At 37.9% G+C, this 21,453-nt stretch overlaps 2 protein-coding genes across 2 annotated transcripts; one reads left to right on the forward strand and one right to left on the reverse strand.

The window, feature by feature from the left end:
- Positions 1 to 1,633: 1,633 nt before the first annotated feature.
- LOC127835869 (uncharacterized) lies at positions 1,634 to 3,066 on the reverse strand. The gene is made up of 2 exons (XM_052362293.1): positions 2,369 to 3,066; positions 1,634 to 2,033 (listed from the first exon to the last, which is right to left on the reverse strand). Exons 1-2 carry the CDS (start codon positions 3,064 to 3,066, stop codon positions 1,634 to 1,636), a joined length of 1,098 nt encoding a protein of 365 aa, XP_052218253.1.
- An 11,926-nt stretch (positions 3,067 to 14,992) lies between these two features.
- Positions 14,993 to 15,843, forward strand: LOC127835417 (uncharacterized). The gene has a single exon (XM_052361842.1). It carries the CDS (start codon positions 14,993 to 14,995, stop codon positions 15,827 to 15,829), a length of 837 nt encoding a protein of 278 aa, XP_052217802.1. The 3' UTR covers positions 15,830 to 15,843.
- The last annotated feature ends 5,610 nt before the right edge of the window (positions 15,844 to 21,453 follow it).

The following is a 21,453-nucleotide window of genomic DNA, read 5'->3' on the forward strand; positions in this document are numbered from 1 at the left end:
GACACATACTTTAACATTTTGAATAACACAATGTGTATGTATATCATAATCAAATGTTATAAGTTTTATAATAAAGACCAGGTATACCGTATATACAGGTATACCGTAGTTAGTGAAAATATATGATTACCGTGACATGAATGTTCTTAATTATGCTTTGTTTGTTTTGTTATATTGACGATGTACATTGTACAAGTCATAATAAAACACATGTTCTGTTCTGTTCTGTTCAAAAACGCGCTATCTATACGATCAAGACTGATAAATGATATGTCATAATATATTAATCTCCTGTATACTTTTAATGTATGTAATATATTACCAACTGCATTTGTAACAATCTTATTTTAAAAAACCACGAGTTTTGCTTTCGGTGTTTTTTTTTTGTATCTAATATATTTTTTTCTGCTTATTTATTTTTTGTATAAAATAACGTGACAATATATATGTGCGATTGTATATATATAGACGATGTACTTTGTATAAGTCTGGAATAAAAAATCTGTCTGTCACAACCGAACACAACCAGACACAACAAGAGACACTCAGACACAGCCAGACACAAACAGAGACAACCAGACGAAACCTGACACAAATAAAAGACAACCAGACACAACTAGAAACATCCAGACACAACCAGGCACAAACAATGACAACCAGCCACAACCAGACACAGTACATGAACTATGCCCGTTTTTTAAGTACTTATCTCTACACTTCAGAAAAATGATCCAACATATATTTTAGTTAAAACAGATAATTTTTGTGTGCACATCCTGTGGATAGCAACAATAACAAGATGAAAAACGTTCACTATTTTGACATTCATCAACGAAAACATAAATAAGAGCAAAACAATGTTGCAATTGCAAATTGTAATTGAATTATTGCACCAATTATTGCACGGAGAAAACGATAAGTTGATTGAAATTGTGCTGAAAACATATCGGGTCATGTCGTTCATATTATGACGCGTTGCCTTTAAAAGTTATGGCGGATATTTTTTAATATATCTCAAATTATTGTTAAAAGACGAACAACTTTTCAAATGAGTCGCGTTCCGAGAAAACTGGGCTTAATGTATGTGCGTAAAGTGTCATCCCAGATTAGCCTGTGCACAGGCTAATTAGGGACGACACTTTCCGCCTAAACTTGATTTTTGGCAAGGAGGGGCTTCCTTAAAACTAAAAATACCATAAAAGCGGAAAGTGTCGTCCCTGAATAGCCTGTGCGGACTGCACAGGCTAATCTGGGACGACACTTTACGCACATGCATTAAGCCCAATTTTCTCAGCACACGACACCTATTAACACTTCTCTAAAATACAGAAGGAAAAAGAGGTGTTCAGGATTAAACAAAATTTACTAACCTCGTGCACCCTTACAATGTCAAAACGTAAACGATCCCTTTTAATATGATTGCTGCTTCTAATTACGATGATAAAAAATAAACGCATGAGCTTGTATTTCAGTTTTACATTCCCATGTTCTCAAATTATATTTCTTATACATTATTCTAGTACCGTTTTTGCACAGAAATTAGAAACGTTTCTGACATGTAACAAACAAATTGAGAATTCCAACCTTCAATTGTTGGACATTGTAGAAGACGTCCCGTTGCTGTTCTTGAATATCACGCGGTTGTCCGGGCTCTTCTTGGCGGTTGCGACTTGCGGATGATGAGAAACACGATGAGGTTTAAGAGGCCGCCGATGTTGGCAAAGAAGACGATCAGGAAATAGAGGACCATGTGAATGTGCGGAGTGACGAGCCCCCAGACAGCGTGCACCGCAACACCTGACCACTGCGCGAAGAAAGCGGCAACGAACATGGACATGTTTCTCGCCGCTCTGCTGGACGTCCTCAGACGACAGTTTTCAATGCCCATTGTTTGCTTAACCTCGCGTGCCTGATCCCGGATACGTTTCCATGTCAACAGATAGACGACGCAGTTGACGCCTGTGATTACGATAATCGGGATTGTATTGAAGAGGAAATTGCTCATTCTACCTTTCACCTGGTCGAATGCGCAACTGAAATCAAACAGAGGAGGTATGGAAACTTACCTGTAAAACGATATACGTGTAACTATAAACGTGAATCAAAATTTAATTAAATCAACTGGAACAGCAAAATTGTGAAACCGAAATTTAAAGATCCAATTTAATAAATTATTTTGGCATTATCAATTTTCTATATTAAAAAATTGAAAACTCACGTGTAAAAGCAAACGAGATTTAATTAATGTATTTAGTTGATTAGGTGATGCAACTGAAAATTTTGAATACAATGTACTTACGCAACCAAAAATCGGACGTTGATGTACACAATTATGAATAGAACAAACGAAGAAATAAATGACACTCACAATAATTCTATTGGTCCAAACTGATCGTTGGCCGCTGCCGTTACAGCTCCAACAAAAGGTACTCCGAAGCAATAGAGAAGCAGCTTCCAGTCTCTCTTTCCGAAGTTGATGTTCTTGTCGAAGTAGATGATGAATAACACGCTGATGGCGATGACGTTCACCAGCAGGTTCTGGGCCCCAATAAATACCGTGACCATGAAGCCGTAGAAGGCGCACAGCTCCTTAGGGCGAATGTGTCCAAACACCACGAGGCCATGCACGTGCTCAATAGTGTGCGAGATATTGAAGACGCCGTCGCAGATCGCCATGTAGACGACGTAGCGCTCGCTACGAGACCACTTGCTGAAGAAAGTGAGGTAGTTGTTGGTCCGGAAGGAGAGAACGATTGTGATGATGGCGCAGATGAGGCTGGTGGACAGGGAGCCGATAGCCAGGCTGTGCAGGTAGACGAATGTTCCATCATCCATGCCAAGCACAGGAAAGTCATAGCCGCTGCGGGGAACGAACGGGTCGGCGGTCATAGATGCAGTGTCATTGTCGCCGCTGAGAGGATCGAATAGATCACGAGTGGTAGAAACGTTTTCAGTTACGGGGATACGTGAAACATATGGGTCGGCAGTTGAAGAAACGTCGCCGTCGCTGCGTGGAAAAAACTGTCTGGATGACGTGAACAGTTTGTCAGAAACGTTTGCAGACATTGTGGCGTTAAAGAACAGACCTAGATAATAGAATCAAACTTCAAATTAGAAGAACGTTAACCGAATTCACACTTTTAAAGTATTTAAACATATGTTAAGTATTCATTTCATCAATACAACTTTTTGCAGTGTATATCATATTAAAGAATCGTAATTTGTTAAATTTGTCATACATCAATATCACTTTGAGGCATTGTAGAACATGAAAAAAAACTATATTTTATTTCATTTGCATATTAACAGAAAATTTACATAGGCATGTTTCTGCAATGTTTCTTTCGAAATTGGAAATAAAGATCACACGTCACTTTTCTTTTCATTTTACCGAATGAAGAACAAATTTGAAATTTTACGTGTTGCTGAAAGAATTTTTTTTCTTCTACTGTATTGGTAATCGTCAATTTAAACATTTTACGTTGAAAACAACAACGCATAAAAGCAATTAAACAGAATCAATATTGCATGTTATCATAAATAAAAAGAGAATAATTTATTTATTGTAATTGTTTGGTAATTGATGAACAATTAATTTAATATACCCATATTATCTATCAATTTTGATGGTTTAGCTATTATAAAAAATGAAGATGAATGTGATTACACATTATTTAATGGTATATGTAACATACAGTTTGAACATGCATATAAATTGGTACTTAATTTAATGTTTATGTACTGACCTTAATAAAGAAAGATGGACTGTCAATATTAACGTAAACGTATGTTAATACTATGATGTACCTGTTTACATGAATAAAAAGATCCAAAGCACATTGATTTATGATTTATTTTAGTCCTATCTTAATATTAAAATAATAATTTATAAAATGTGCACGTTCTGTAAGGACGACAATTTAAAATTAATAATAAAAATCTTCGAATGAAAGAAAAGTTTTGTGTTGTTCACAGGCTATACAATATTTAATTTGTTTCGTTTTATTTCCTATACGACACGTGGTCATGGAATTCTAAAACAAGTGCTTGACTGACGATCACGTGAGATTATTGACCTTGATAAACATTGATCGAACTGTAGACTCAATACAGGGAAACACGTGACCAAAATATAAAAAGCATCATGGAAATGGACGAGAACCACGTGCTAGCTATCGAAGGGTAGAAACAACGTTCTTAATGTTGCATTGTAAAATTATAGCATAAATGAAATTGCAAGTGAAAGTGGGCAATTTATGTTTTACAAAACACTTTTTCCTGGTTTGAAGTAGATGCATTTCATAAAAATCACAGGCTAATACAAAACTAAATACAAATCCTTGTTCAAAATAGTGGCGTTTAAACCGAACTGTTTACCTTTGAAAGTTTGCATAAGCATGACAATATGCTTTATTATAAAAGAATGAACACACTGTAGAAAGATTTTAAGGTTATATTAATGCTTTATTAATTAAGACATCAGCCTTTAAATTGTGTAATACTGTCAATGCAAGCAAACTCTTTTTCGATCGTAACTCAAATTTCGCTAACATTTCAATGTGTAAAGAAACAAATAACGTACATATATTTTTATATGAAGGCATCACGTTAAATGACACAGGCAATAACAAAATAATGTCATTATCAACAGTGTTTTATTTCAAACAGAATTTAAAGGTCTCAAAATCAGTAAGCAATGTTATTCAAAACTATTCATAAATATACTACCGGTAATTTGATTTTGATAAGACATTCATTTGAAGCACTTCCATATAAAGGTTTCTGGACTGGCAGTTAAATTATTACACCTGTTTAGATAAAGATTATATGTTTTGTGTTTTTTATGTGCAAATTGTTTGATGGTCTCTATTACTATTTAGTACTCCGCTTTCATAATATTCGATTAAAGCTTATAATTTCAAAAGAATATTTAAATAATAGGAAACTACTTACTTTTTAACAGGAGAAATTCCACATTTTCTATTTGCGCAATTTAGCTTTAAGAATATTATTTTCTGATTCTTCCATAATAACATTAATTTTTGGATTATTGCATGTTTGAAAAAATCATGTTGCATACAATGTGTACCTCTTTTTATATTTATCTTTTAGCATATAAACAAAAGCGATGTTTTTTGTAATTATAATCTGTTAATGAATATTTAAATGTTCACTGAGACAAATAAGAAACGAATATCAATTGATGTTTTGCTTGTAAAAATATTAAGAGGGTGCGTATAATAGAGGCGTGTGCTCAATATAGTTTTTTTCTTGTATATCATTTTGCATGAACATCATCGCATTTTCGTGGATTTTATCTTTAAACTAAAACGCGATTCAGAAAAAATCGTGCAAGGTGTTCGCTGAATTCGTAAATCCCAGGCAAATATCAAAATCCGTTCGAAAGTGTAAAATGTCTTTCATAAGTTGAGCTATGCGCGAAAATTAATTGTCGAAACAATAAATTGCATAACCTTTGACTGTGATTCTATCGCAATATCGATGACTTTGGCCTGCATTTTCCGTGGTACTCGTCATATCAAATCGGTTGAACTCAGTTGTGTCTATATCATTACTTTATTAAAAAGCGCATGGATTCGAGCATTCTCCGTCGTGTAATGTAATTGTAAAGTTTTCAAGTCGTTCATTTTGAGGCTTTCCGTTGTTCTATTTTAGCTCCACGCGAGCGTGACACAATACATTGTTCTATGAGACATTAAATATTGTCGGACATAAAGTATATGGACATTTAACATGTGGTATTCACGTCAGGCATAATAATTCTTTGTAACACGATTCTCATGAAACAAAATCGTACATCTCATCATAAATGCAAATGGAATGAAAAACCGTTTTTCTTTCTGGATAGAATTTGTTATATCATTTGAGGCACAAAAGCATTTTCTCATTAAGGTAAGTTGAAATTTTAACATTCACTGAATTCTTGTTTTCCTTTGTTCTAAGTTTAGCTTCACGGAGGTTGTCATTAAATTATGTCCCATACGACATTAAACATTATATTTGAAAATTTTAAATGGAAAAAGCACGCGATATGTAATACATACGTTTAACCCATTTATATCTAGCGTCTAGAAAAAGGGCCTTGGCAAACAGCGAAGACCCAGATGAGACGCCGCATGATGCGGTGTCTCATCAGGGTCTGCGCTGTTTGCCGTAAGGAATTTCTGTAAGAAAAATTCTAAACATAAAAATAAATATACTAAACATCCCTGATTTTGTAAATAAATTGATCCAATTTAGAAAGATGGTAGAGTCCACTAGGCATAAATGGTTTAAACAATGCACATCAAATACTTCGGTTGAGTCTCATTCGTTCAGTTGCTTACACGTACGCGACTTACTGTTCAAAACTTAAGAATTGCCCAGTAATAAATCCTCACAAACAAGTGTACATGAAAATATGGGAATGGATTGTACAAATTTTGCTGTTTGTTAATGTTAGTTCATGTAACGTTCGGAAGTGTCAGTTGACATTTAATTTCCATCATAGAAACTACATCTTCATATCGTCTGATACCAATGTCCATTTGATTTTATCCATACTAAATTGTCTATCAATGGATTATACTAAACTGTCTACCATTTGAGTATAATTAACTGTTCACCATTTGTCTAATTAACTGTTCATAATTGGGTAAAACAAAACTATCATTATATTAATAAAAACTTATTAGAAAAATTAGATGCCTTTGGTTTGACTCACTGTATCGGACGAATCGTGGTTTGTCATCCTATACCTTCACACTATAATAGTTTGCTTTTGTACGACAGCTGTTTTCTTGTGAAATTAAATGGGTACGTTATTACTTTATCTTAAAATCAATAATTATAAATCTATTAAATCCATTCTTAAATGTAGTCTGTTAATGTTGTTTTACATTATTATAATTTTATTTTTCGTTAATTTTATTATAGTCATTATAATAATCATTATTACTATAATAATAATAATAATAATAATAATAATAATAATAATAATAATAATAATAATAATAATAATAATAATAATAATAATAATAATAATAATACTAATAATAATAATATTACTATTATTTATTATTATTATTATTATTATTATTAATTTTATTTTATTTTATTATATTTTATTTTATTAATTATATTTGTGTCAGACTTACCTTTTGACGGAATGCAGTTTATCCTTATTGCTTCAAGTGTACGGCAAGGATTGAGAACACCAGCAGACGACGGTTCAATTTAATTGGATGTATATGCTATGACAATTGTCGACCACCATGTCCGTTTTTCCGTTCTTGGCATGTGTTGTTAGACAATTTCTCACCGAGTACCACAGATAATTTTTCGGGAGCCGTAATATACATGCAAAAATCGAGATACTGTTAACAAGTATCTGACAATGGCGAAAGTTTGTGTCCGATTATTGGCAATTATGGAGTTGAGGCGTAGGCTGTAACATGCTGTGGTGATGGTATTAGACGAGTCATTTAAGCATTCAATATTATTTACAACTAACTTGTTTAAGTTTACGTTTCTTATCATATGAGCTTAAAATTAAGATATAGTATGCATTTTAGTATATATTTATTTCAAGTGAAACTCTCATTTTAGCCTTTTATCGCATCACTAAATGGTAAACATTCAGATATTTCATTTTTTACCGTTTAGAACAGTTAAATTTCGAAAGAACAAAAACATTTCACATTGGAAAAACAACAGTCTGAGAGTCAATTTTCATAGTCCGACCCCAATATGAGATATTCATCACTATTTATAATTTGGTAAGATAATTTCTTGCTTTTTTGCATTAACTTCCTAGCTATCTAATCGGACATGTAGCACCTTGTTATACGGCTCGTCCTTGAGATGTATTACGATGATCAGGAATTGTTACTATTTTATGTCATTTCCGGCCAGCGTACCTCTAGACCAGCCTGTATATTTGCGATCAGAAACTACGCTGTCCGCTAATGGGTAGCTTGTTTGTGGGGCTGTGGTTACGCTTACCGCATTTGGTATAAGACCCATTTTTGCATGATTCGATGCTTATTTCACAAATTTGACAACAAAAATGGCATAAGCTGAAACTTGTCTACATTACAGTTCATGACGTCGTTCTCAGAAAGTTGTAATTATGTTGCAGCGGTAGAAATGTTTTACCAAAATGTTATTCAACACCAGTTAAATCGAATTTATATTTTCCTGTATTTCCTTTCTTTCTTTTTAGTTATTTTAATGATATGGTAATGTTTATGTAAACGTGTGTGTTTTTTTATATTAAATCTTGGCAAAGAGTGAGAGAAGATTGTCGATCACTCTAACTATACTCTTGTTTTATGTTTTATGGATGAGTGTTTGTAATGTCCTTGATTGTGCAGGCAAATGGCTACTTGCATTAAGCAAACGACTAGCGGTTGTGGATTTTAACAAAACCCTGCGGATCATGTTTATAAAACTGCATTATTAACATATAACTATAAATGAGAGTGCCACGGTCTGAACTTAGTCACATAAAGTAAGAAGTTGTGTGGCGGCCCGCTAAGCTCAGTCGGAAGAGCGCTCGCCCTGTTTGCGATGTGTTCCGGGTTCGAGTCCCGGACTGGCCGCACAATTTTCTCACTCTATGACAAGAGCACTTTCTGTGACGTTGTAAATGAGTATGCATCCTTATGCCAAACAATTTTCTTTCCATTGTTTTAACAGTTTATGACAGAAGTTTGCAACTTACATATTTACTGTGCACGTGTTTTATTGATTTTACAAGCACTATAATACTAATGTCAATAATCTGTCTATTGAAAGCACCCTTTTCACAGGCATGAGTATTTTTACTTAGTACTAAAACCGCTTACGTCGCCTTAGCTTTTCCCAGGAAAATGGTGAGTAGATTTATTGACCGCCTTGATGTTACTAACGTTTTATTAACCCATTTATGCCTAGTGGACTCTTCCATCCTTCTAAATTGGATCAATTTATTTCCAAAATTAGGGATTTCTAGTATACTCATTTCTATATTAAGAATATTTCTTACAGAAATTCCTTTAAGCAACCAGCGCAGACCCTGATGAGACGCCGCATCATGCGGCGTCTCATCTGGGTCTTCGCTGTTTGCCAAGGCCTTTTTTCTAGAAGCTAGGCTTACATGAGTTAATAAAAGAAAAAAGAAGAATCAAACACAATCGAACAATATGAAACAAATTGTTTCCCTTTTAATTATACGCAGTTACAAATGGAATTTAAAAGCAACTTGTGTCATTTCATAGTAATTAATTATCGTCAACACATTTTCGAAAGCCAGAAACAAAATTCATTTTGTTCAACAACTAATTAAATTGTTTTGACAAAGTGAGTCTGGTTATAATGGAATTTTAAATGAGCAGTAACGCCAATTATGCGTTAGTAATAGTTATTTAATACCGATTTCAAATGAAATAAACATTCGCAAATCGTTATCATATCTAATTATAAGATGTCTCTCCATGTTCGTACACCATTATCAAATAAAAGCAAAACCTTTCAGCAGAAAACATGATTGCATACGCGTCTGGTTTTCAACGTTAACCGTCTGCTTGTAAACCGTCTGCTTGTTAACCGTCTGCTTGTAAACCGTCTGCTTGTAAACCGTGTAAACCGTCTGCTTGTAAACCGTCTGCTTTTAAGAAATGAACAATACGTTGCATTTTGGTGAATATGTACACAAAATACAATGGACAAAGGAAAGCTATCGAATATACTTCCGCTGTTTTAAACGAACCTCTATGGGTCAAATTTAGTTGGTATAATGCTTTTTCACTTATTGATTCTATTTTCACTGAAAATCCTGAACACATTATGCATTGTGGACACGTTTTGAACGTTTAGTAAAGAGAATATAATGTTCTGATTTCGCTACTCCAAGAATAGTAATACTGGTATTGTGGATGAAAAAAACTTTAAATATAATTTCATTACAGACTAAGTGATTCCATTCAGTATGATTCATTTAGTGTAATTCAACACTTAAATGGCTATAGGGCAGTATAAAACAAAAGGATCAACTGTATAACGGTCGCTGTAGGTTTGTTAATGAAACAGATGTAATCGGGTATACATGTTGTATTTACACAGATATATATATAGCAAGAATATATTTGAGCCGTGCTCTGTTAAAAGGGCGTTTCATACGTGTGCGTAAAGTATCGTCCCAAATTAGCCTGTGCAGTTCGCACAGGCTAACCTGGGAAAACACTTTCCGCTTTTATGATATGTTCTGTTTAAAGAAAGAATCTTCTTAGCAAAAATCCAGTTGAGGCGGAAAATGTTGTCCCTGATTAGCCTGTGTGGACTGAACAGGCTAATTTGGGACGACACTTGACGCACATGCAATAAACCCTCTTTTCACAGAGCACGGTCCATTTATCTTAGAGACCACATGGAATTCTCGAATTAATAATATATATGGTCAAAACTTTTGTGTTTGATAGCTGCTTTTGGTATTAAAACTTTAAGGACAGCAAGTATATTGACAGGAACTTGGAATTATTACGGTATATAATAGTACGGTATTTTTCTAGCTTTCGTTATGCAATAATAAGTCTTATGCCATACGCGGTCAACGTAGATCCTGACTAGCCTGCGCAATTGGTTGATAAGACACGAGATCTATCTCGTGGGGTATTCCGGATAATCGATAGGGCATTTTAGAATTCGGAAAACTCGGCTTTTTCCATAAAAAAAAACTTACACATTTTCATGAATAGTTGACGTATTTGTAACTGTGGATTAATATCATTATTATATGAGCACACCACATCACGTAAGTTGTTTTAATTTGCGCATTACCCGGTAGTGATATTTATATATATATATGATCTGTTTGAGTTTATTTATGCCAGAAAATAGTTTATGTTGCTAATATTACCGATTTAAGTACCGCCCTGATTCTGGGCGGGAGACTTGACGTAAAATATGCCGTAACCAGTGGCAACTCCCAGCGACCCGGATGGTCAATAGCTGGGAGTTGGATTATTGAAACTAAGGAGCTACCATGTCAGCAGTAAAGTCTCGCAATATTTCGTAGTCCCGTTAGAAGACAGGATAGCTCCAGGCCAAAATGTGCGATTACTGCAGGCATGTTTTGATATACGCTGACCGCATATGGCATACGACCCGTTTTCTGGAGAAACATGAGATAAAACAGTAAATGGCCCTAACAAATCAAGTTGAGTTAATTAACCTTAATAATTCCGCGTTGCTTGTTTTAAATTACTTTAAGTAGTATACTACCATACTGTTCGGGAACTGTTTCCAGTCTATAAAATATGTTTTTGAGCTTTTATCACATGCCTAAGATGAGCACGTTGTGCATTTGCCACCCCGATGCGTTTATCGCATTATTTTCACTTGGTGCATTGGCCGCACCGATGCGTTTAGCATATTCAGCAAATTATCAGGAAACACACGTTTAAGTACGATAAATGATTGTGTAGTTCAAGCAAGTACGGCAAACACGCGGCGAAACAACACGTGAGCGTATTATACGTCCTTTGATGTATATATTGAATTATAATTTCAGTAATAATTAATTTTACTTATGAACTGTTTTCAATAAATGAAAAAAGTACAGTTATTCTTTTTTACGTTATCGAATCCGTAAAAAATGTTGTTAAAGTATATAAAGATAATGATACCTCATACGTCGTGGCATATTATTACACTTTATGAAAGCGTAATATAGATATTATAATACTGATCTAAAAGTATGTTTGCGTTGGTTAAGATAAGATATAATTACATCTGCACAGCTAAATGATTTTGCGACATAGTAAAAAATGCGTACAAGTAATACCCGTTATGTGGAAATGGGTATTATGCCTTTCGCGGCCAACGTAGTTACAGGCCAGCATGAGAATTCGCGCAGTCTAGTCTGGAACTACCCTTGTCTCTACATGAGTCGTGTTCTGAGAAAACAGGGCATAATGTATGTGCGTAAAGTGTCGTCCCAGATTAGCCTGTGCAGTCCGCACAGGCTAATCAGGGACGACACTTTCCGCCTAAATTGGAATTTTGCAAAGAAGAGACTTCTTTTAAACGAAAATGTCATAAAAAGGAAAGTGGCGTCCATGATAAGCCTGTGCGGACTGCACAGGCTAATCTGGGACGACACTTTACGCACATGCATTATGCAATGTTTTCTCAGAACACATTTCATAAAGTCACGAAATATTTCGTGGTCCCATTTTCGGACAGAGTAGCTTCTGACTAGACTGCACGAATAATTATACTATAAACAATACTTCACTTTATCGCAAAATGTAACTGTACAGTACTTACATATAGTCTCAAACAACAATGCATTAGACCCATTATAGCATGACGCATCTTGTACATGTAATTGCATAAGAAACAAATAGGAAGCTGAGGAAAACCGATGTATGCCATACTTGAAAATGCATATCATTTCATGACATTTGTTAAATATGTAGGTCCCCTCGACCACGTGCTATTTGTGAAATGATAATTCCGTGTCATGTATTCTGTATTCTGTATTTAAAACTCCATTGTAATGATTAACAATCGGCACGTGTATTTCGCTTCATTCTGTGAAAAAGGCATATACGTATTGTGAATAGATAGATAGATACATTCTTTATTTCCTCCATTCACGGAGAGCTTAACACATTTACAACAAGTATTTACATCATTAATGTATACAATAGATAATAATATATGTATATTAATATATGTACATGCATATACACAGCAATAGAGAGACGATTTTATAATTAGCACACTCACAAACTAACAAACTAGTCTAAGCAATAGGATTGCTAATTGATTATTCAGGCGATTGTCATCTGTAGTTGATAGCGTCATTTTAAACAACGTTACGATTTGATTTGTTCTAATGGTGTATTTCGTGTTAATTTTATAAAACACTGAAACCCCTTTTGGTAAATGACAGCATCCCAAAGTGATTCACGTAACAGTTCCCTTTTCGAACAAAAACACACTGAATGAAGTAGTTTGTTTTCCGTGTGTATCCCACACAATGAGCACACTGTTGGGTACGATCTAGAGAGGAATCCTCCCAGTTGTGCCATCAGGGTAGCTATTAAGGGCGATAGCTTAGGCGAAATCCGGGATATTTTCAAGAGGGACGAGGGCTTATCTACGTGTATAACATTATCAAGGTTCAATGTGGGACACACGTCCCGGATACTTTCCAACTGTCTGTGATGTTCCGGAGCGGATACCGATCGTAGGAGCATCTGTTTCCACGCTTGCTTAGACGGGAACAAACCTGATTGTAATACCCGTCTAAACACGATTGCAGTTGGTATATATACAGCAGTCTGTAGATTTCCGGAAAGAAGCCTTTAGTTTGTTTGTCGTTATTCAGGTATCGTACAAGTCTGTTAATGAACACTTGTTTGGCAAGGTATTGGTTTGTTAAACGACATAATTGACCAAAAAACACTAGCTTTTTCCTGTCAATGATATTCTCAATCGAGTTTACATTAATTGATGCTAATGCAAAGTCCGTATTCGTTAAGGAATGAAATTGCTGCATAGATTTAATACAGAACCGATGAGAGCGCTCAATGCGTAACATATCGCTGGCACCGTATTATGCTAGGTTCACACCAACGGCGCTTTTATGGCGCTTTAAAGCGGCGTGCAAAGCGGCACCAAAACGTAACAATGCTTCAATAAAGCGTCAGTGTCGTAATAGATCGTGTGATAAAGCGGGACATTCGGCAAGAGCGCCAACAATTTTTAAACTGTTTAAAAATTTTGGGCGCTCTGTCACGAATTGATTAAAGCGCCGAGAGCGTATCAAAGCTTTAAAAAACGTAACAAAACTCAGTAAAGCTTGATTCAACTCGTAGGAAAGCTTAACAGAGTTTGGTTCGAAGCGGGGACCCCAGTCTTCACGGTATGTCACCACTTGACACGCTTTGTTAAGATGGCTCAAGATTTGCTACGATCTGACATGAAGATCTTACACGAGGTCAGACGCTTTTATCAAGATATGACACGCTTTGTTACGTTTTCATGAAGGACTCTCCCGCTTTCCCACGAATTGAGACGCTTTCATCAAGGATTGACACGTTTTGAAAGGCTTTGATACACTTGGCAAGCTTCCTCACGCTTTCGCACGATCTTTCACGATCTCCTACGATATGACGCTCTTCCGTCATCTCTATAAATAGCACTTGAGTACCACACATCGCTTTGTGTACTGCTTCGGCAGTACATATACTAAAATTGAAACGATACACATTGCATTATTTTCAGCTACTCTATAAATAGTACTTTAGTTCCACACACTGCATAATTTTCAAACAAATAGGACGTATCCTGAACCTGAAAAACTACTATTTAAAGCTCTATAAAGGTGAGAAATTCAATTATTATGCATATAATCTGATCTAATTGTTACGGATTTCAGTTACTCTTGCATAAAAAATGCCCATAACACAGCTAAGGTGCAACGTTGTCAAGAATTATGGAAGATATACCCGCTTTATAATTGAAAGAAATGTTTACAACTTTGCAACTAACGTGATGTGTAGCCTCAAAGCGGTTACGTATGCTACAAATAGCCGAAAGAAAATTCAATTTCAATTCTATTTTAAACAACTTTTTACCAGCAGAAAGTAACTTACTATATCACTACAAACGTTATAGCCATTTAGAAGAGACCTACTTTGTGAGTGATACCAGAAAACGTTGAAAATCAACGATGTATGTTTGGTGACCTGAGTCACTTTCACTTTCAATTTACGAGTAAACAGCGATTTAAATAAACTGATTGTTTGTAAACACAATTAACTTGGAGGACACTGCGTTTTTAGCTCAAAGCAATTTGTATTGCTCATTTTTGTATTGTTATGTCCAATAGCATATATATATTGTTTTTTGATAACCTATCTAAATAAAATATGAAAAAAATAATTAAAATCGGTAAATAATTACGGATCCTCAACTTTATAGAGCCTTTAACACAAAGATGGGACCCAAGAGAGGTAAAGGTGCAGCAAAGAAGAGCCGAAAAGAGACAGTCAAAGGCCAAGTGGCTGAAAGGCCGAGGTCTCCAACATTACCGCCGGCAGAAGATGAAGAAATACTGGTTCCAGAGCCAAAGCAGCCACAGCCTCACCCTGCAGGGGATCATCTCCCAGTCATCACACCTGTTCCAGCAGCAGCCGCCAGCAAAAAGCGTACGTACAAACCATACTACTATGCAACACTAACAGAAGCGCAAAAAGAAGAGGTCATTGACTGGCTAAAAGACACTCCTTCCATCTACTCAAAGAGACTGTCAGATTATAAAGACACGCAGAACAAAGAGAAGCTATGGGAGGAAAAAGCTGCTGACATGGGTGTTGAGGTTGCAGCCCTTAAAACCTTTTACAAGTCCAACCGTACCCAGATGAGCCGCCTTAAGAGGACTGTGGGGAAGTCGGGTGAGGGCACTGAAACAGTCGAGGACATGTCTGCCACGGATAAATGGGTCTGGGAGAGGTTCTCCTTCCTCAAGGACCACATCGAAATCGTGGAACGCAGAAACGTGGTGAGCATCCGTGGTAGAGGTACAGAACCAACGGAAGTCATCATTCCGTCAGACTCTGGGTCAGAGTCCCAGCCTACAGAGCCACCCTCTCATAGACTCTCAACAGAGAGTGTTGACTTGAAGAGAAGTCTGATGGAGTTTATGTCTGACAAGAAAGGTGGTCCCTCCACCTTTGCCAGACATATAGATGAGAGTCTGGCCCAGCTTCCTGGGGACATCAAACACACAGATGAAGCTTATGGAAGTGCTACACGAAGGACAGAGGCAGGCTGAAGAGCGCCATGAGATGTTTCAGCAGATGCCCACCTTCCCACATCAGCAGCAACAGGTCGCCCCAATCCAGCCAATCCAGCCACAACGTCAGTCGTGCCTATCAAGCTCCACCAGTTGGCAGTGCCCCTCAAGAATGGTGTCAAAGAGTCACCAGTGGCAGCCTTCACCATCACTGTGGTCCACACAGCATATGCCAGGTCAACAGCCCATCAGTGTCTGGGGCTCCCAAGACTATCATTACATGAGCAACCAGTACCCTGCCCTGAACCCACAACCATCATCAAAAACTTCAAATAGCTATACCAACATCCTGGACCTGGACACGGGGGCAACTAGAGCTATGACACCCCTAGCAAGGTCATCACCTTTACTAACAGCTAACCGCTCCGAAGGTTATACTGCTGCTGCTTCTGAAAAGACCACTTACTCCCCGAACGTGAGTGACTTTGTGAGCACAGCCATGACCACTGCAGGGATCACCACCAGGCCGTCATCTGCTAAGACCCATCTGGGTACTCCTCAATCTTCATCGGAAGATGATATTGATATTTGATTACCTAAGAACAGCATGATACTGTAATTGACCCCAGATTGTGCATCAATTTATATTGTGTGGATAGATGAATTCGCCATTGACATCTAATGATTTGTAAACAGTAATAATATTTGTGTGTTTGTTGTTTGGTTCAGTTGGTTGCTTTTTGTTACATTTAAAATAATGCCTTTAACTTTGTTCAGTTTGTTGCTTTTTGAGCATATTGATAATTTCTTAAAAATAAAACAAATAAAAGAGAATATGTTACATTTAGAAGAATGCCTTTAACTTTGTTCAGTTTGTTGCTTTTTGTACATATTGATAAAATGTTTCTTTATAATAAAAATATAAAAGAGAATATGTTACATTAAAAAGGATGCCTTTTACTTTGTTCAGTTTATTAATTGTGTACATATCGATAATATGTTTCTTAATAATAAAAATACTTGACTTGACTTGATCCTGAGTTTATTTGTCATCTGCTGCGGGATTAGTCCCAGTAGTTGGGGTAGGCAGCAGGCGGCTAGAGCGTCTAACCCCTGATTTCCACGCTCCTCTGTTCTGTGGGTCAGTGTCACCCATGCCACAGGTGTGCATCCTTAATACAGTCAGACCACGATTTTCTTGGTCTCCCTCTACCTCTAGCACCAGGAATGGCCATCTTCGAGATTGAATTGATGCAAGAGGTGGCACGCTCGACATGCCCATACCACCTCAGGCGTCTGGCTTTCAGTGATGCAGTGACTTCTGGTATCCCTAGTTTGCCATACAGCATGTCAGTGTGGACTCCGTCGTCAGGTTTGATGCCGCAAATCCAGCGGGCCATTGCTCTGTCGTTTCTACGAAGTCGTTGTAGATCAGAAGCGGATGGTGCCCACGCTTCACTACCGTGTAACATGGCAGAACGGACACAAGCATTGAACACGTTGCCACGGATTTTAAGGGAAACATGCTTAGAAGTCAATATTGGTAGGAGCTTCTTAAACTTTCCCCAGGCAATGCAGCATCGGGTGATGATGGCAAGTTCGCAGCCTCCCCCAGCACATAGCGTGTCACCCAGATAGCAGAAGCTGGCCTCAACATCAAGCTGTGAGCCATCAATGACCACCTGGGTAACAGGTCTTCCATCAATTGGGCGTGCCTGGTCCATGCATCTCGGGCAAACGTAGTCCGGGTTGCTGGTGATTCTTCCCTTGATGCCACTGCACTTTTTGTGCACCCACAGTTTGCACTGGGTACACTCAATCGAGTTCACTCCCACTCCACTCCTACATACCGCACAGGGATATGCTCCCGCATCGCGCAGAAGATTCAGTCCAGGGCCGGTGATCAAGAGCTTTGTCTTCTTCATATTGACCCTCAGCCCCTTGCTTTCCATTCCATCCTTCCAACCTTTCAATCTGGAGAGACACTCCTCCAGTGAGTCCGCGATCACAGCAAGATCATCAGCGTAGAGGAGCTCCCATGGAACCCCGACGCGAAATTCCCTCGACAGAGCCTCAAGCACTAGGATGAAAAGCAGAGGACTAAGAACAGAACCCTAATGCACCCCTACTTCGACTCCAAATTCCTCGCTATATTGTCCGTTGACACGCACACGGCACCTGGCGCCTGTGTACATACCCTGTATGACACGAACTGCCCATTCCTTAACCCCTAAACTCCTCAGAGCCCACCAGAGGACCTTTCTTGGAACTCTATCAAATGCTTTCTCAAGGTCGACGAAGGCAATATACAAAAATAATAAAAGAGAATATGTTACATTTAAACAAATGCTTTTTACTTGATTCAGTTTGTTGCTTTTTGTACATATAGATAATATGTTTCTAAACAATAAAGTAATACAAGTGAATATGTTACATTTGGAAGAATACCTTTTACTTTGAAATAGAATTTAAAAAAAGACAGATATTAATAAAAAATTAGTTAAACAATACAACATACACAAAATCATTTATGGCACATATCTAAATTTTAAATTCTATAACATAATTTCTTTAAATTTTCAATTTACAATTACAATATTATCTGATATTTTTCATTTAGCAAACAATAAAGTCTTTATTTAAACTAATGACAAACATATGAATTACATATAATAACAACAATAACATGGATAATAAAAGCATCTGACAATGTACACATATTTCAAATTTCAAAGTCAATTTTACAAATTAATGTTAATAATATTCATAACACATTAGTATTGATCTTCAGTCTCCATCTTCGTCATCAGCCTCTGACCCATTACTCTCTTCAACTCTCTTCTCTCAGCAGGAAGTACAACACCAGCCATTCTTCGCTGATAGTCAACAGCACCCACTGGAGAGACAAAGTAGTCTCTGAGATGATCTCGCTGATATCTGGCATCCACAGTGGCGAGGTTCCCCCTCGCAGGTGGCTGTGGAACATCTTCCCAGTGAGGTCTATGTCTCCAGGCCCCAGGTACGAAATTGTGCTCTTCATCCTCGTTGTCCACCTCATTTGCTGCCATCACCACCCTATACCTCAACAGGTTGTCCAGCACCACAGCAGTCTCCACCAAATTTCTGACGTTCTCTACCTTCTGTTCCATTGCTCCCAGCAGGCACCTAAACCTGTTGGCGAGTATGCCAAAGGCATTCTCCACCACTCTTCTACCTCTTGAGATCCTGTAGTTGCAGATTCTCTGCTCATCTGTCATCCCTCTTCTACTGTATGGTTTCATCATGTAGCTCTTCAGGGCAAAAGCATCATCACCCAGGATGAAGTATGGGATATCTGGCTCAGTTTCCCCAGGGAGAGGGCATGATGGGGGTAGCCCTATGGACTCATCCTCCAGACATTCAAAGAGCTCAGAGTCCGTGAATATCTGGGAGTCAAACATGTGTCCTTTACCTCCCAGCTCAATCCAGATGAACTTGTATTCTGCATCTACAAGGGCTAGCTTCGGTATGGAGAAGAACCCCTTGAAGTTGTGGTAGAGAATGCCTGTGTTTGCTTGTTTCTTGATGGCTATGTGCTTTCCATCCAAGGCACCAGCTGCATGGGGGACATTCCACCTCTGTTCAAACTGCTGGGCAAGGTGTCTCCATGCTTCAGGGGTGGTTAGGTGGGTTAAAAACTTCGTCTTTATATGCCTGTACAATAGCCGTGCACACTTCTGGAATCAGCTCTGATATTGTGGAGATACCACATCTGAATCCATATGCCAGTGACCTGTAGTTGTCCCCAGTAGCCAGATGTCTCAAGGTGATTGCCAGCTTGAGGCCAGCTGACAGAAGGTGCCTGTAATTAGTCTGCTGCTTCTGGATGACTGGTGCCACTCTTTCCAGGATATCATCAAACACCTCAGGGTTTAATCTGGTGAAGTTTCTGTAGGCACCAGGGTCTTCTAATCTGAGTTGTGTGTCCAGGCGGCTAGCGTAATGACCCTATTGCTGTCTTCTTTCTTCAGTTAGCCATGGCCTGGTCCAGCAGCTTCTGATAAATGGTCTTCTACCTCTTGCTGGTATGTCAACCTGCCCTTGTCTTCGCTGTTCTTCATCCCTCTCCTCTGCCTCAAGGGATAGAATATAGTTATACAACAGAGAGACAAACGTCATGTCTTCTTCGGATAGATCATGCTCTGGTACATCTGGAACCTCTGGATCTTGTTGTTCTGCCATCGTGTTCTGGAGTCAAAGATGCAATGATTTTGTGCATCTGCTGCAAGTTTAAATAGGCTGTGAATCAAAAGCGGGATAAAAATCGGCAATCTCGACATTTTCCAATACGTAATAGATCGTAAAAATGCACAACAAAGCTTGATTTTCGTATCAGAGCCTGATTTAAAGCGTCATAATCGCATCAAAGCGTAATGAAGCGTAATAAAGCTTATCAAAGCGTGATTTCAAGCGTAACAAAGCCTGATCAAAGCTGGATCAAAGCGTGAGGAATCGTAACAAGTCGGGAAATATTTTGTCCTCAAAGCGTCAACCAATTCGTATGAGAGCGTATCAGAGCTTATCAGAGCGTAATAGAGGGAGATATTTTTCGAAATGTGAACAAAAATGACGGCGCTTTGCTCGACCATTCAAAGCGCGGCATTCGCCGTTGGTGTGAACTAGGACATAACAGTCCACAGTTCACAGCCGTATAATGCTTTCGGAACAACCACGGATTGATAAATTGTTCTTAAGGTGATTGGGCTGAGTGATGATGGATTAAAGCCGCTGCTGCATATGCTCAGGTATGTACCTCGAAGCTTGTTGCAGGCGTCTGCTATAAGCATTTGCGCCGAAAGCCACGCGTCGGCAGTTATCCCCAAATGTGATTTGTAGCATATATCCATTATTTTATCAAGTCCCGTTTTTGAGTAGGATATTAAGACCATATCGTCTGCGACGGTCGGCGAACAGATGTTCATGTTGTAGATACACATACCCAACCCGCTATCCTCCAGTTGTTTGATAAGCCCATTGATGAACACTAGGTACAGGAGCGTTGAGCTTTTACTACCCTGGCGGGTACCTTGCAAAACCGGGAACTCATGGGAACGTCTTCCATGGGAAAGAACATGGCTTTTGGCGTTCATATAGAGTTCTTTAATCGCAATGAGGCTTGTGAGGTCAATGTTGCATTTCAACAATTTGTACAGAAGCCCTGCATGCCACACGTTGTCGAATGCCTGCTTCCCGTCCAGGAAGCAGACATATATCTTCGATGAATGCTCGCGTGAAAACTGAATGCATTCTCGTAACACGAATGACGTCATTATAGAGCCGAGTTGTTCTTGGAAGCCACCTTGTTGCATGCTTAAAGTTTCGGAAATAGTATCTTTACAACGGAACAAAATAACTGATTCATACAATTTTAAAACCGCCGAGAGAAGAGTAATTGCACGGTAATTATTTGGGTCATCCTTTCTTTTTCTACCCCCTTTATGGAGAGTTATTATCACACCATGTTTCATACAGTTCGGGATATAACCTAGTCTTAGCATGTACGTGAAAAGGTTAGCTAGTGCAGGGGCAAACGTCGCTTGCGTGGACTTTTCTAAAGCCTATGACCGAATACACCATGGACTGTTTTTTAATAAACTATCGAGTTCAGGCATAGAAGGTAAATT

Source organism: Dreissena polymorpha, chromosome 6 (assembly GCF_020536995.1).
Source record: "Dreissena polymorpha isolate Duluth1 chromosome 6, UMN_Dpol_1.0, whole genome shotgun sequence".
In the NCBI taxonomy this organism is placed as follows: domain Eukaryota; kingdom Metazoa; phylum Mollusca; class Bivalvia; order Myida; family Dreissenidae; genus Dreissena; species Dreissena polymorpha.